The sequence below is a fragment of the Sinohyriopsis cumingii genome, chromosome 4, assembly GCF_028554795.1.
Source record: "Sinohyriopsis cumingii isolate HCF-2022 chromosome 4, ASM2855479v2, whole genome shotgun sequence".
Lineage (NCBI taxonomy): Eukaryota > Metazoa > Mollusca > Bivalvia > Unionida > Unionidae > Sinohyriopsis > Sinohyriopsis cumingii.
In genome coordinates, this window is record NC_142964.1 from 147,194,314 (window position 1) to 147,211,316 (window position 17,003).

The 17,003-nt window shown below is 34.3% G+C and overlaps 1 protein-coding gene across 1 annotated transcript in view; it reads right to left on the reverse strand.

Moving 5' to 3' along the window:
- The window catches only part of LOC149802293 (ubiquitin carboxyl-terminal hydrolase 15-like), a 188,644-nt gene that overhangs the window by 125,137 nt on the left and 46,504 nt on the right, over nt 1–17,003 (reverse strand). Inside the window, exons 9-14 of the mRNA XM_089956913.1 lie at nt 8,935–9,027; nt 5,992–6,278; nt 4,361–4,542; nt 3,511–3,689; nt 1,665–1,879; nt 511–782 (exon numbers count right to left, since the gene is read on the reverse strand). Of these exons, the coding sequence (XP_089813039.1) occupies nt 511–782; nt 1,665–1,879; nt 3,511–3,689; nt 4,361–4,542; nt 5,992–6,278; nt 8,935–9,027 (1,228 nt within the window). The remainder of the gene's footprint in view (nt 1–510; nt 783–1,664; nt 1,880–3,510; nt 3,690–4,360; nt 4,543–5,991; nt 6,279–8,934; nt 9,028–17,003) is intronic.

The following is a 17,003-nucleotide window of genomic DNA, read 5'->3' on the forward strand; positions in this document are numbered from 1 at the left end:
ACTGCTGAGCAAACATTTAATAGAGTCCTCAGTTCTGCATTTTTCTAAGCTCATTTTAACAACATCCATCTAAAGTGGTTTTAATACTTTGTCAAGTGTGGAGATAATCCACTCTGTGTTAACCGGCTTAAATGTAGACATGCTCATCTCAAATGAGACTTGATCTGATAGCACACCTCCACTTCCCTCATTTATTAACTGAGCATTCAATTGGGCCACATGTCACTTATTAATGTATGACTTGTAATTCTCCATGATTAATTGTTCACAAAAAAACCCTCGTTATGTGCATGCATTTGGCACAAGAAAGTTGGGAAGAGAATGATGGTATAAGCTTTTAAAGATATTTTCTTTGTCTTTCTTAAATTTATTTTTAAATGACAAATCCACAAAATTATGTTCCCACGAATATATTAACCAAGCTGATAAATTGGATACCCATGAATATAAAGTGATTTAGAGTAGTTGCCTTGTAATCTTGGACCACTTTTAATTATTTTTGGTTGTTTATTGATTTGTGAATGTAGCTGTCTTAGAAATGGCAGTTGCCATATTTTTTCGGAATGTGTTGTAATCATCCAATACTGGTATCTTTAGCTCCATACTGCTGGTGTTTGCATACGGAAAACCTGCAGAACAGAGTTGTGCTTCATCCATTAAGTCCTCTGGGTGTATGAATGACAGCTTAGGTGGAAAGAGGAATCCTAGTAGAGGCACCTCATCTGCTCCAGTTGTGAAAGCAAGAAGATCCTTAAGGGACAGAGATATCCCTCCTTCACCTTCTAAAATAAGAAGAAAATGGTTTTACAATACATAGAAAAAGTAGCTGGTATAATTTTGAAAGACAATTTTGCAGTCCACAAACATTTCACACCCAGGGATTAGTAATAAGTCAGATACTGTAACAGTATAACCATCTTCTCTATTCAAGGGTCATCAATCCTTATCCAATACTTGGCATATTTCGCTAGCTAAAATGATCTCTACTGCCCCGCTATTTGATTGAATGCAGTTAAAAGAAGCTGATCCAATCTGACAGCTTGTTCCAATTAAATTTGGAGATTGTTAAAAATAATCCTTACAGCCTCCATACAAAACATGTCATATACAAGTTGCTCCACTTTAAACATTTTATGTGACTTTTAATTTAGAGTCATTGCCTGTGGACATCATGGAAATTGCCTTATTTAAGAAGAAACAGGCCACACAACAAGTTCTCTTAATGGTTAACTGACTTTGCTTGCTATGGACAGGAAATCTTATCTTAACAAGAGAACTTTTCCACATCAGTACACTATCAAGGAGCTAAAACTGCTAATGGGTGAGGAGGACCAAAGTAGACTGACAATGCTTGAGTAGTGAAGATGAAATCAAACTTGTATATTTTTTCAATACACAGTGGCTAATTGAGGAATACAATCTGTCAAAAGAGGTTGCAACACTAAATAGCAATTGCACTGTTGCATTTAGAATCTGGTCTGAAATAAAGAACAGGTTTTAGAAACACTGTCCTATCAAGCCTGATTTTACTGCAGCTGAATTGTGTTTTCTAGGTAATGTACCTCCACATAAAGCATGTTAGATTTCCACAATATTTTCCATAAAGTAATACTCAGTGACATCTGTAAATAAATCAATATTTTCTATACATGTTACAAGTGTACCTTCCAAATCTTGTAGGAAATCTCTCCAATACACTAATATCCTCTCCTCTGTGCGTCTTCTGTTACTTCCTTCAGCTGACCACTTCACAGCAAACAGGCTGTCCATCTGCAAAGCATGGAGATGCTTTGCGGAAAAAACGAAAACCTCTCTCCACTGCTGCTTGTTTTTCTTAATTTCATCCACAAGTTCCATGGTCTGAAGCCCATTCTCAAATCTAAAACACATAAGAAAATGCAGGAAATGTTTGTATGAAACATGGATGTCCCACTGCAATGCAAAGGCCTAAACACTGTCAAGGTGTGGCATATATAACAAAAACCATGGCAATGAATTTGTACAACAATTAGAAGCGGAGAATACAAATGTGCCATATAATGGGATTCATGCTGCTCCAAAGTGGCTGACATGTATATTGTACAGACATAAATTCCTAAGCATAATGTCCTTTGTGATTAGGTGGCCAATGTGTGGAGGTTGTCTGCTAAGTCATTCTCTCTGTAGATGGATTGCATGCATGCATATAGTCACACAAGTGTTAAGATGGCCACATTACAAACCATATTACAAACCACAGAGATTTATCTCCTATAGAAGATCAAGTAATAACAGCATAATTGATGAGAAATGTTCTCATTCTCTCAAATTCCATCCCTAGATATGCATCTCCTAAGTCAGAGGCCAGCCTACCTAAAATTAAATTATTTCTGCCACTATGTAGAAAGACAAAAAAGCAGAAATATACTAACCTAATATTGGTGCTGACCATTATTTAGTAAACTATTTAGTGCCTGGCAAGGACCTTAAAAATGAAGATGCCTGTAGCAGCTCTTCAATCACAATTTTCGAATGCATCAAGTCTGAATTTACAGATATGAGAAATCATGATGCCTTCTTTGCAAGCTTAACAGACTGCCAGTGGAATCATGTTCACAAACCAGTTTTTCTCAAGAATCTGATGACAGTATTTGTGTCAATAACCACTTTATTTAACCCTTTACCTCACTGAGCATAGTGACAAAGTGCAGCTCGCTATACATAGAACACAGGTTACCTAGTCGACCGCATACACATAGCTTGCCTGTGAACTATTAAGCAATGTAGTGTATGTTACGTTTAACAGCAATTTTAACATGTGGAACAATTTAAGAGTAAAGTCCGATTGTTATAGCTGTGTAATTATTTATCACGGAAGAATTTGTTATGTGCTTTAAAATCTGGAGAGAATTCGTTCACCGTCATGTCAGTGAGGCCGTGTGACCAACCGTAGAGCTGCCATTTCTCATACTCGAAATTTACAAGTTTTTCATCTGTGTCTACATCACCAAGTCATCTAAATTTGATAATTTATAAAAACTAATTGCAGCCTATATCAATATCAGAGCCTTTACCTAGGTCATTGAATCTTTCATAGTTGTGATTCTAATCATGAAAACTTCGTAAGTACTGAATGAAATCCGCGACCGCCATATTGGAGAGTGGAGATTACGACCCAGTTACTTTAAATAGCAGATATCGACCAGTACATAAACAGTGACCACGTGATCTGACGTAATTGTCATTCACAGAAATGAATGTAGTATCTAATAAGGGGTTTTCCCCGAAGGTGGCGCTACGAAAACCGGCTTAAAATGGCTGATGTTTACAGCAGACGTCAAAAGGCACTTCTGTGGGACTTTTGTAGAAGCGTCAAAAGTCGCTTCGATGCAACTTTTGTAGAGGCATCCAAAGACGGTTGTATGAGGTAAAGGGTTAAGGAGAATTTCACATAATTTAGTACCTCTAGTTGCTAAGTGATAGTTTCACACAGAATATTGTAATTTATTAGTTTCACAGTGAAGTACTTACTGTTCAAATGGTCCAAGTATTCTGTCACATACCACAAATTTTGTCAAGGATTTCACTAATGTGGTCTTCCTCTCTGGAGTAAACTGCAATGTCAGACTTGCACATCCAGCCAGGTTGATTAGTTCCACAGCTTTAAAAACTGCAGCCTTGAAATCCTTTTCATTGGAGGCATCAGCTATCTGAAATTAAGTTTCATTTCGAATCAGATACTGCTCTATCAGTTTTTGCCTTAAAATATTTATATTCTAGTATTTTCTAATATAGCTGCTTCAGAGACACACGAGGATAATCAACCAGGGGCCACAACTCTTTTAAATGCTAATGTGCAATATTGGATGCCAAACTAATTCAAGGTCTCATCAATATAAGTCTCGTTTCAAAATTTGGTTGAAACCCAGCAACCCTTGGTAAAGTCATACAGCAAACACCATAATCCAGAGGAAGCAGGCAATCAGAAGGCACATAACTCCTGAAAATGATATTTGTAACTATGGAGATCAAACTATTGTATGGTCTTGTCAACCTAATTTTGCATGCCAGTTTGGCTGAAATCTAACAATCCCTGGGAATCTTAAGGTACAGTCTCTAATGTTATGATGATAAGCAATCAGGGGCCATAACTCCTCTAAATGATGACACAGAAGACTGTTATTTTCTACAAAGTCTCAGATTCTACATTTAAAAAGAGTCTAAAGCATTTCCTGAATATTGGTAAGTCATGAAAGTCAAAATGATGATGGCTAGTGTTATGATTATATGATTCATTCATTTGTTTTCAGTAAAATGTTGTCGGCTCTACATTATCAATAAACTGACAATTCTACAAGAGATTATTACTGAAGTTGCATACCGCTTCCACTTGCTCACGTAGATCATCATCAAGAATCTCATCTGGAGTTGGCTGTATGGATGCAATCCCCTCAGCTAATGCAGTGTAAAGTGTGGGACTCATAAAGTTTGGGCATGGACCTCTGTGTACAATGAAGTAGGCTAGCATTTGTCCTGCTTTGTAGTATGTACATTCAGTCAAACCTGGAATTTGTTAAATATTTACTAATGATACACATTTTTTAAAGCAGACCAGCATCATTTTTGTAAAAACAAAAAGGTGTTTATGCTAGAATGTTGTCTGTCATGATTGGTCAAATTTAGGATATTTGTGCCCAAGAAATCACTTGAATGCTTTAATACTGTTTATTTTATAGCAAATCATCTGCTTTTGCACCAGCTTGGAGGGGCTTGATAAAAGGTTATTTTCTGTGACTTTGGGTGATTATTGGTCAATTTTTTCAGATGCTGAAAATTAAATAATTTTGACATGAGAAATTATGCTTAACTGGTGCTGGACCATATACAGCAAATGAAATATACAGTGTGTCATCAAAATAATGCAAATAACAAATTAATGTACGAAAAATGTGCATTAAAAAAATGTAAGGACAGAAAGTACAGAAAATAAATGTAAGTATAAAAAAATGTGAATTTGTTTCACATGCTCGTTGTGCATTATTTTCCATCACATTATTTACTTGGTATACAGTACTATAAGCTCACCTAGCCTTATAGCCGGGTGAGTTAAAAATGAAAAATTTGCAACTAAAAAGAAATCATATCATATGAACTCAGTGGGCAAATCATCATTTACTGACTTGTACTGCCTACAGATTTTAAACTGCCTTGGTGATTGTCAGGGACCAAATATACTGTTGCATTGAGTTACAAAACAAATACCTGTGGTATGTGACTACTTTTGCAAAATAACAATTATTTGACTTTCTGAACAAAATATACGATAAATCTAACCAAAATTGAATATTTTGCAAAGAAAAGTATTAACATATGTACCACTGATCAAACACAAACTGATAGACTCTTCTTCCGCTTCTATCTGTCCTCCATGCTATTCATGTATTACAAAACAAAGCATGAAAGCACACTGTATTGTGTAGACAATTTATATTTGATTTTCAAATATTTAAATGTGTCAGTTACATAGAATTTGAACACAAAGTTGGCAAAAACCCCTAAAATAAAGGTTGAAAATGTCTAAAATATATGAATTATAGGAACCTAAATGTTTTATTATATGTTGTATGGAATATAAATTATTTAGGTCTATGTATTTTATTTGCATGCATAACTGTTCTGTGCATATTATTGTTCTGTAATATTTTTATTAACTACATCATTTGACTGCTGCTGAGTTATGATATGTTTCAAAAGTGCAAGGACTAAAAATGAGAGGAAAGCCCTAAAAATCACAACAATGGTTTTGAACAAGAGGTATATATTGGTTTTGTTTTCTCTTACTGGGGGTAAATTGCTCATCTTTAACTTCACTGTTTCATAAACAAATTAAAATTTACATGTTTCTAAATATCTATAGCTAAACAAATAATCATCAATATTGCAAACAGAACCAAAGTACATAAACAGACGGTGTTTGGTCACAACATATGACGAATGTAAGATGAGACTTACACTTCTGATCATAGACAAGTATTTTTGCATTGTCAGGACCACTAAATATTGGTAGTTCCTTAATGGCTTTTAGGGCAAGGCACATGAATTCACGTTGAGGGCCACCAGCATCAATAACAGCCTCACCAGAAAATCTGACATGAAGCTCACACCAAGCGTCGAAACTTTTTCGTCCAAATGCACGGAACCCGCCATCCAGAACATTGTCTCTGTGAACATTCACAATATTCTTGCGACTTGTTACAACTCTGGATTCGAGTCTAGAGAGGATCTCTGACAGGGTTTCCCTGCATTATAAAAGTACTGAAATAATTGCAGAAATAATAAGAAATAATAAAGCAAACAACAATTTAGTAGACTGTACAAAGCAATTATTGTAATTCATATAACTGCAGTGAGATGGAAAGGTGACTTACCGATTATAAAAGACCCCAAATAAACCACTAGAATGCTTTTGCAATTGTAGTGACAAATATATCAGTGCACTTTTATTATGCACAATAAAAGTGCACAACAGTGTGCCATGAGCAGCACATTTTTATCTTAACAGAGTAATCTTTTCCCCAGTTAAGATTTTTGGAACTCCTCCACAAAAGGGAAAAATCACCATGAAACCCAAAAACACGTAGATAGGAACATACAGCTACCTAAGGGTACCTATTTAGAACAGAAAACCATAAACAGGATAATAACTGGAAAAACTAAACTAGCAAGCAGTTTTGGAAGGTTTATAGGACCCAAACCAGCAACCATTAACTGCTTTAACTGCAACACCACCGAAGATCTACACCACGTATTCAATATATGCCCAAAATATCAACCCGCTCGGAAAATATTTATCAAAAACCAAAAAGAGATTGGATTACCACACACATACCCAGAGTTACTTATGTACTGTAATAAAAATAAACAATCAGCATATAAAAATATAAATCAATTCATAGACTCAGCAGGACTTAGGGACAAAATATAATTACTATCCCCACAAAACCAAAAGACCCAGTAACTAGCTAAATAAATGTAGAAGCCACCACATAAAAAACCATAACATATCATTCAATTTTATAAAAGTATTATTAAATAATTCACTTACGAAGCACCTATAAAAAACTAAGGAAACCGCAAAATCGGATGTCCTAGATGTCCTTAACGAACCGAGTAATCAGCTAGGATTCCTGTCCTAGATGTCCTTAACAAACCATGTAATCAGCTAGGACTCCGGTCTCTTGCTAAATAAAGTATAAATAACATTCAATCTCTAAAAACATCAATTAATAAATAACTTAAAGAGGTAATATCTAAAAACTTATAAATAACATAACGTAGGAAACACACCCTAAACACCTCGACTAGTAATACCATAATAACCTTGAAAATCTCTCTTCATACATGATATCTACTAAGAACCTCTATACACAGCATAGAACATCCCCCCCCTTTAGAACATTTTGAAGAAGAAAAAAAAAAAAAAAAAATCTCCAAAAAAAAAATAAATCTCAAAAAAAAAAGAAAAAAAAAAGGCAAATGCAACAAGAAACCAGCGATGTAAAGCAAGCAGGACCGTTCCCGAGCTCTCCTTCCCACTAATGACAGCCAACCATTCAACTGTAGGGAACTTTATGGACCCACAGATTGAGGCCAAACTATCAGGGTTCCTTGAATCCATAAAAGCCTGGGGGAGGTGGCACCATCCCCTTCCCCAGGAACAACTAGCAGGCTGCGGTGCAGTCAGAAAAGAGTGGCACATGCACAATTGTGCGAACGCCACTATAATTAAACTCAACAACAAAAATCCCCAGGCATTTTAGGACTGGGCAGCATGCTTTTCTATGATTTCACCAGGATGTTGTTTCCTGCTTTAGGCCATTTTTTACATTATACCAGGCCATTTTCTAATGATCTGCCCTTTTGCACTCTCAAACTGTTCTTTACATTTCTCAACAATGTAAACCGTCACATGTATGTTCGATTCAACATTTTATGGTCATAAGAAGCAATAAAGCTGTGCCCAATGGTTACTCTATTCATTCTGTAGCAGACCAATGCTGATTAACTCCATGTGATGATACATAAGGATCTTTGTTTATTGGAACAAAACTATTCTCAATTGGATGTGCACTAAAAAGAGAACATTCTGACATGCAGTTGATTAGATATGATTAAATGGATTATCTTCTCAGATGTAAATTGTCATTGTATTCGACAAACTACATATAAAGCATAGGATTTCTCTACATTTTGTAAGTCTCTATTACTACCTTTGCAGATTTCCTAAGCTTACAATAAGAACAACAACAACAATAAAAATAATACAATAATAATAACAAAAACAAGAACTTATGATAAAATAAGATGGCCATTTGATCATGAGATAAATTAAGTGCCCCTTTCTGAAAGGTAACTACCATTCCTTTATTAGATCCTGTAGGTAATGCTTTTGAGGTACACCATTTGTTTCTTGCTAAAAGTCTGCAACAAAGTACAAATAGTTGCCACAAGGATGCAAGAAATTATTCTGACCCCTTTTTACAACATCTATGCTACAATGAATACACAGCCAGAGAAGACTTAAATTTTAATGCAATATAAATGCAGAACCTATTCAATCATTTAAAAAAAATTGATTCTTAAATTTTGGTGACATAAACAAACTCTGCATGGACATGAACAAAGAGTATTAAAAACAATCACGGTAAAAAATGTAAACATTATGGAAATGAATGTAAATATTTTCTTTGTCTTAAAACGCTGAAGGAAAATGGTAGTATGAGTGCTTAAATCTTGTAATCCTAATTACTAGAATACTAGAGTTCTTGTCTTATGTTTACATTTATAGACAAAAATGAATGTTTCCTTGAGCAGCATATGCAATTAAATGAATGCATGACAGAGAGTATCATTTGGATATATTCCCATCTGATAGGGCATATAAATTACTCTTACATCTGCTGGGCATGAGTTAATTCTTCAGCAGGTTGTTCATTTATACATGAAAGAGGCTGCTCTTCAGATATTAAACATGGCTGGATGTCAGACCTGAAAAGATACATTTTTCATAAAAATCAAATATGCTAAAACTCATTTAAATTTTTTCAGATCACTGATATTGACCTTTCACGTTCGGAAGCCAACATCATTTGACCTCAATATATCTTCAGAAGCAACATTTTTACAATGCAAGGTTAGGTCCATAAAGTAGAACAAACTAGTTTGGAAGCCATTTATTGCTACAGTCAATATATATGCAATGTCTTGTGATGATATGCAAAATTAGAACTCAAATTTTGGTTAGTAAACAATATTTATAACGTTCATTTAAAATAAAGCTGACCTTTGACACAAGGTCTCAAATGATTAACTTGCCTCTTTTCTACTGTATGGGATATACTGCAAAAACTTAGGTTACTGTTCATTACTGACATCAGTTAGGCTAATAGACAAAGAAATATTGACGATATCATGATACACTTGACTTAAAAGCAGGTATTTGTAAGAAAAAGAAAAAACAAACTCGGTATTAAAATGAACATGACTCTTGATGTTTCTAACCTTGGAGTTGTGTAAATAAAGAAGAAGAGAAGCTCATCAAGTTGTAAAGTTGAATGACATAAATTCTGCATGAAAAATGCACTTGTAGGAAAATAAGGTTTAAAAATCCTTAAGTTGTAATTTCTGCCTCGCTAATTGGAAGAATTTTTTCCTGCTCTGACCAAGAATTTTTTACCACTCCTGAACATGAATTTTAAACTTAGCATTGTCCAATTGTTCCACACACATGCCCACACAACAACATACATTAAATAGGATATCTTTTGACTGCTATAGACCATGAATATTTGATTGCTAGTGACCATTCATTTCTGATTGCCTGAGACCATGAAGTTTCTCCTTTTTGAGATCATGAATGTCATAAAAAAGCTTGTCAATCCACAAATCCAAACACCACTTACTTCTTCTCTAAAACAACCAACTTATTACTCAAAACATGAAATAATTTTACAGTACTTGTATATCAAAAATGTGCAAAATGTATAACAAATACATTGAAATCTTTACCTTCCTGTCCATTTCTAAAATTTAGAATGAAAAAGCTGTTTTCTATTAAAGAAAATCTGTGTTTGTGGTCAGTTTGCAGCTAATGGTGGATTCATTTTCCTAACAGTTATAAACCATCATAGTACAAGTTATCACTACTGCTCCAGTGGCAACAACTTGTGGTGATGAATGGATGACAGATAGATGATGGACAATAGGCCATCCCATAAGTGCCCTGACTTCCAAAACAGAATCTCACAATGGAAAGAAGCGTGTTTTCAAGAATGCTGTAAAGAGCGCAACACTGTCCATTTTAATGCCATAATATCTTAACTGGCAAACTTTTTTCTCTGGTTATTTGAGGAAAAAATGTCAGCATCTATTACAATCAACAGCACATTTAGGCATCAAAGCAGGTTTTTGTTGTTGTTATTGTGTCCTTAATGCCATTTCTCAACTGTATAATTGGTGGAGGAAGAACTTGAGAATAACCAGATGAAAACCACCTACTCACGGAAAGCTAATGGTAAGCTTTATTACATACCCACATAGGCCAAGCCTGAGACTTAAACCCACACCAAAGGGTTTGTAGGGCACAACAAGGACCTGTCAAACCTGCTGGCTAGGCAAGAAAATGACATTAACTTCTCACTCCCCATGTACTGACATTGCATATGGTGAATATAAAGGACCTTTAGCTAATTATGTATCTCTGAGGATATTTTCACAATCACATTACTATAAAACCTTGCCACACTGTTAATGTGATCAGATATGTCCTCTCAAAAAACATAATTTACTAAAAACAATTTAGTGCACACTTTATATTAACACTAGGGATTTAAAACAAAAAAGGAAAATTATTTGTAGATACTACCAAGATAATGGCTCTGTGTCAATGACAATACCCAGGAAACTGTGTTACTACACTGATCTCTTTAATACAGTCTGAACATTTGTAGCCAATGTTTTTGAATGTGATGCATACCCAAACAAAAAAAATCATAAGACACATAATTAAATAAAAAAAGCCACAGTTTAGGAATTCTAGAACATTATTTGAACTTTTATCAAATATAAAAGTCAAGCATGATTAATTACTTGTCATGCATTAACTTTTTCAGGATTGTATGTATCAAAGTTGGCATGAAGGTCAAATCGGTCCACAAAATATATTACAAAGAATAAGTCACTACGGAATGTTGAGAAACATATATGCAGAGAATTAACTCTTTACATTCCTCTGGACTTTTCTAAATTTAGATATTCCAGCTATAAACTTAATATTGAGGCAGGTAGATATGAAGGTGATAGTGTTTTAACTTCTGTTCTAGAAATAACTATTAGTTCATGATGAACACAATGCATTATTTAACACAATTTACTATGATATTTGAGAAGATCAATGCTGGTATGCCACTCCATCTTAATAAAACTGTATAGCTTTTCTTTATCTTCGAGTCCACAGTTTATGTACCATTTATTATCTAGACAAACACCTGTACTTGACAAGTTATACTATGAGAAGTACATTGTGCTTAGCCTAAATTAACACTGTTATATTAAGTTACTGATTTTGCCTGCTGACACCATGTTAACAGCATGTTACTGATTGCAAACACTGTTATAATAAGTTACTGATTACAAACACTGTTATAACAAGTTACTGTTTTTGCAGCTGACACCATGTTAACAGCGCGTTACTGATTACAAACACTGTTATAACAAGTTACTGATTTTGCAGTTGACTCCATGTTAACAGCACGTTACTGACTGCATTAAACACTGTTATAATAATTTATACATATCTGCAGCATGATGCCCCAGTACTTAGATATCACTATAAACTGATAGACTACAGAAATCATAGCGATATGACTGCAAAATGTTTAAAGCTAATATATGTTGAAAATCAAACACACACAACCCATACAAAATAATTAGGCGGATTCCACCTGGAACTTAAGCAGACTCCAGGCGGAATCTGCCTAAAATGTTAAAAATCTGGTTAATACAAAGGCAGACATGGAAAATTGGAGAAGTCAAAGATGAATCCATCTAGAGTCTATCCACGCACACACATGCTGGCACTTCTCCTGGCAATCTTTCATTTCTCCTTACTAATAATAATAATAATAATGCTTTATTTATAGAGGGTGACTCATTAGTCAAGGACTATTCTCCCTTGAGGCCCTGTTAAGGAGAGTATAACAATGCACATTATATGAGATAGCAATAATTAGTGTTCATTTTAACATGTTTAGTATTAAAATACTAAATTCCATTATCTATTAGAAACACATACATGCTCATGATATCTTTTCTTAAATACTCTAATATTTTCAGCAGATTTTACATGTAGTGGAAGCTTATTCCACAGAACTGTACCAGAGTATTGAAAACTCTTTTTAAATTGCTCTGTTCTTGGTTTTGGTATTAGAAGGTTTCCATGTGATATTGATCTCAACTGGTGATGTGTTGAAAAAGGCCTGAATAAGTCCTGAAGATACTCTGGTGCAGTTCCATGTAGACATTTATATAAAAGAACTGCTTTGTGAAAATCTTTCCTGTCGTATATTGTGAACCATTTGAGTTCTGTAAATAATGCTTTTGAAGGATGATCAACAGATGCATCTAAAATTATAAGTGCTGCTCATTTCTGAAGTTTATAAATCCTGTCAAGCTCAGATTTAGCACAGTTTTCCCATACATTAGAACAATAATCCATTGTTGGAAGAATATATGACTTGTAGTATAGATTGCGAGTTTCCATAGGTAAATATTTCTTGATTCTGCTGAGAAGGGCAATTTTGGATGACAATGTTTTACAAAGCTTATCAATATGGTCATTCCATAATAAATTATTATCTACAGACACACCTACAAGCCTTTCATGTTTGACATTTTCTAATGGATGATTATTTATTGCAAGAGATAGTTTTGGGTTCCCTGACTTGTGTAGCTTTTGTGATGTCCCAAAAATCATACATTTTGTTTTACCTTCATTAATTACCATCCTATTTTGTTGTGCCCAGTTTTGGACTCTAATAAGGTCTGAGATTAATCTCATTTGGATAACTTCAGTTTGAGAACTAGATGTATGCAAGGTTGCATCATCTGCAAACAAATCTGTGTTTGTGGATTCATTATTTAATGGTAGATCATTGATATAGATAAGGAAGAGGAGAGGGCCCAAAACTGAGCCTTGAGGGACTCTGAATGAATAGTGCGAGTTTGAGAGCTAATATTGCCAATGCTTACTTGTTGAGACCTTTGGTTTAGGTTGATCTAAACCAGTTTAAAGAAAGATTGCCAAACCTGTAACAGTTCAACTTTAGCAGCAGAATTTCATGATCAACAAGATCAAAGGCTTTCTTGAAGTCAAGGAAAACAATCCCAGTCATATGTCCATTTTCCATTTCCTTCAGCCAAAGATCACTTAATTTGGTAAGTTCTGTTTGGCACGAGTGATACTTTCTAAATCCTGATAGCGCTTTATGAAATAGAGAGTATGTTTCGAAAAATTTATAGACCTGAATGGCTACATGCTTTTCAAATAGTTTTGACAATACAGGTAGAATTGATATTGGTCTGTAATTTCCTGGATCTTCCTTTTCTCCTTTCTTAAAGATAGGTGTAACCTTTGCACATTTCAGTGTTTCTGGAAAATTACCACTCATTATACTTAAATTTATGATATGCGTTAGTGACTTTGTTATTACTGGTGCAGCAATTTTAAAAATTTGTGGACTAATACCATCCAATCCAGAGGATTTATTAATGTTAACCTTAATTAGCATATCAAAAACATCAGCTTCACTAACATTAGCTATTGAAAAATAATTATCATCAGGAATTTTAGCTCTTATAAATAATAGAAGAGCATCAAGTTCAATTGTGGTGTTAGTCTGGTTCTGAATACTGTTACTGGAGATGCTTATTAAGAAATTGTTGAACATTTCCACAATGTCTTGTACAGATGTTGCTATATCATCATTTTGCTTAAGTCTAGGGGGAAGACAACTGTTCTTGGGTGGATTCAGCTCTTTTAGATGTTTCCACAATGTTTTGGTACTCTTAATTTCTTTAATAGCCTATTTACAGTAGTTCTCTTTTGCCTTATCTATCAGGTGCTTAGTTTTATTTCTCCACTTTCTATAGCTTTTCATGTCTTTTTTCTTGTGGAAATTATCTCTCAGGTGCCTAGCCTCATTGATCTCAAGGGTAATCCACTTGGGTGTAATTTGGTGTTTAACCCTTTTTGTTTTAATTGGGGCATGCTTGTCTAAGGCTGCATTGAACATCTGATACCATTTGTCCAAGGCAGTGTTGACATCAGCTATAGTGCAGACTGATTGGAAGGGTTTGCAAACTAAATCATTTAAGAACATTTCCTCATCAAACTGTTTGAAGTCCCTGTATTGTATTTCAGTGTGTTGGCCATTTTTAGATGATTTTGGAACATGTCTAGTTATATAGACTGGGTAGTGGTCACTCAGTGCATAAACTGGCACCTTAATTTCACTTATGTTTTCAGGTTTATTAGTATAGACATGATCAATGATAGTAGCACTTTTATGGGTTACTCTAGTTGGGGTGTTAATTAATTAAGTAAAGTTGTAAGTTTCAAAGCTACTTATCCATGTTAATGGTGGAGTTTTCATGTAGTCAATGTTAAAATCACCTAATATGATAATTTCTAAATCTTCTAGCTACATCTAGTTAGCCCACACCCAGTTATCCACACCTAGTTATCCACACTTAGTCATCCACACCTAATCAGCTGAATATGAGAAAACAACTTTCCAAATAATCTGTTTTCTGATTATCATTCGTGTTAATAACATCTGAGCATTTCGAATGAATCAATATCAACACACCTGAAATACTTCCTTATATATGACTTTTTGTAATCTACTAGTGACATACCATTGATTGGCTAAATAAAAAATATGATATACTAAAACTCGAATATATATATATATATATATATATATATATATATATATATATATATATATATATATATACACACACACACCTCTCCCTCGATAACTCGCACCCTGATAACTCGCGAACCTGCTTATAAAGCGGTGTCAGGCATGGATCCCATTTTTTAAACCCAAAATTACCCCCAAAAATAGATCCCTATTTGTTGAGCTTGAAGAAAATCGTGATCAAAATTGGTAACAGAAACTCCGATTATCTCTTGTTTTATCATCGAAAATGGTAAATAGGACCTGGAAATTTTAATCAACACTATGAAATATAAAATTTAAAAATAGTTCATACAATTTTTTACATTTTCTTTCCAAACGACATTCCTAGTACACCACATTTAACGATATGCAAGGAAATTTTGTTCAATGAAAATGTCACTTACATCGAGTGGAGGCACTACATTAATAAATAAATACAAATTAAATTATTTTTTATCAATTGAAATTTGTGTTGTAGTTCTATCTTTCAGTTCCTTTCAAGTGTCATCGTCATAAATGAAATGTGTCCTCTTGTAATTAAACGTAAAATGTGTCAATCTATCGTAAGAGCTCTGTCCGCGAGCATTTCTCTGAGAACCTAATTAAGTGCCGACATTGTTTTGATAACTGACTTCACAAGTATTTGTTGTATTGTTGCACTGAATTAAAAGATGACCTCCTTTGTATTATCACATTAATCATGTCTTTTGAATAAAAAAGGAGGTTAATAAAAGAAAAGTTAACAAGCACAAAAGCCCTACCAACTTAAAATCTAGCGGCCTTGGTCATATGTCGGGTGAGCTCCCGTACGAAATACTCCAGGCGGAATCTGCCTAAAATGTTAAAAATTTGGTTAATACAAAGGCAGACATGGAAAATTGGAGAAGTCAAAAGATGAATCCATCTAGAGTCCGTCTAACTCTAAGATGGACTTTTGTCAAAATTTCTGCTATATAATACATCTTTGGGCATAATTTTGGACTTGGTTGATTTTCCACCCACCATCTAGGTGGAATTAGGAACTTAGTCACTGGCATCTATTATATGAAAGGAGGAATCTGGACTTAGTTTATTTTCTAACCAACATCTAGGTGGAAGGAAGAACTTAGTCATTTACATCAGTTAAATAAGGCAGAATTAGGACTTGGCTTTTGTGTGTCTGTAAAGTTAAATGGCTGAAAGTATAGTGATATTTTGTGATTGTAATATCACTGACATTTCAATAAAAATATCAATAAGATATAACAAAATTTATTGTTTCTTGTACAAATTGAATGATTTTAAGCAGCATTTATATTTCCTGTTTTGATAGCTGTGTATTGTTTATTTTGGGCACAATTTATAACTTCTTTCCGCATCTTTCCTTGTTACATTTCTTTTTAAAATTTGTTGTTGTTGTTGTATTTTTGTTTAACTTCAATTGGATTTAACTGTCCTCAAACAAGTTTTCATCTTGTTTTCCATTTTAAAACAGAATTTTGCTCTTCTCCTGACCTGAATTTCCTCTATATGGACCCATTTTTTAATATCGTCTCCGAAACATTTTTTTAAATCAAACACACACAACCTGTATGAAATAATTAGGCGGATTCCACCTGGAACTTAAGCAGACTCCAGGCGGAATCTACCTAAAATGTTAAAAATCTGGTTAATACCAAGGCGGACATGGAAAATTGGAGAAGTCAAAGATGAATCCATCTAGAGTCCGTCTAACTCTAAGATGGACTTTTGTCAAAATTCACCATGTTAATAAGTGCCCTGACTTAGAAAACAGAATCTCACGATGGAAAGAAGCGTGTTTTCAGGAACTGCTGTAAAGGGAGCAACACTGTCCATTTGAATGCCTTAATCTCTTAACTGGAAAAACTTTCTTTTCTGGCTATTTGAGGAAAAAATGTCAGCATCTGTTACAATCAACAGCACATTTAGGCATCATAGCATGTTTTTGTTGTTATTGTTGTGTCCTTAATGCCATTTTCAACTGTATAATTGAAGGAG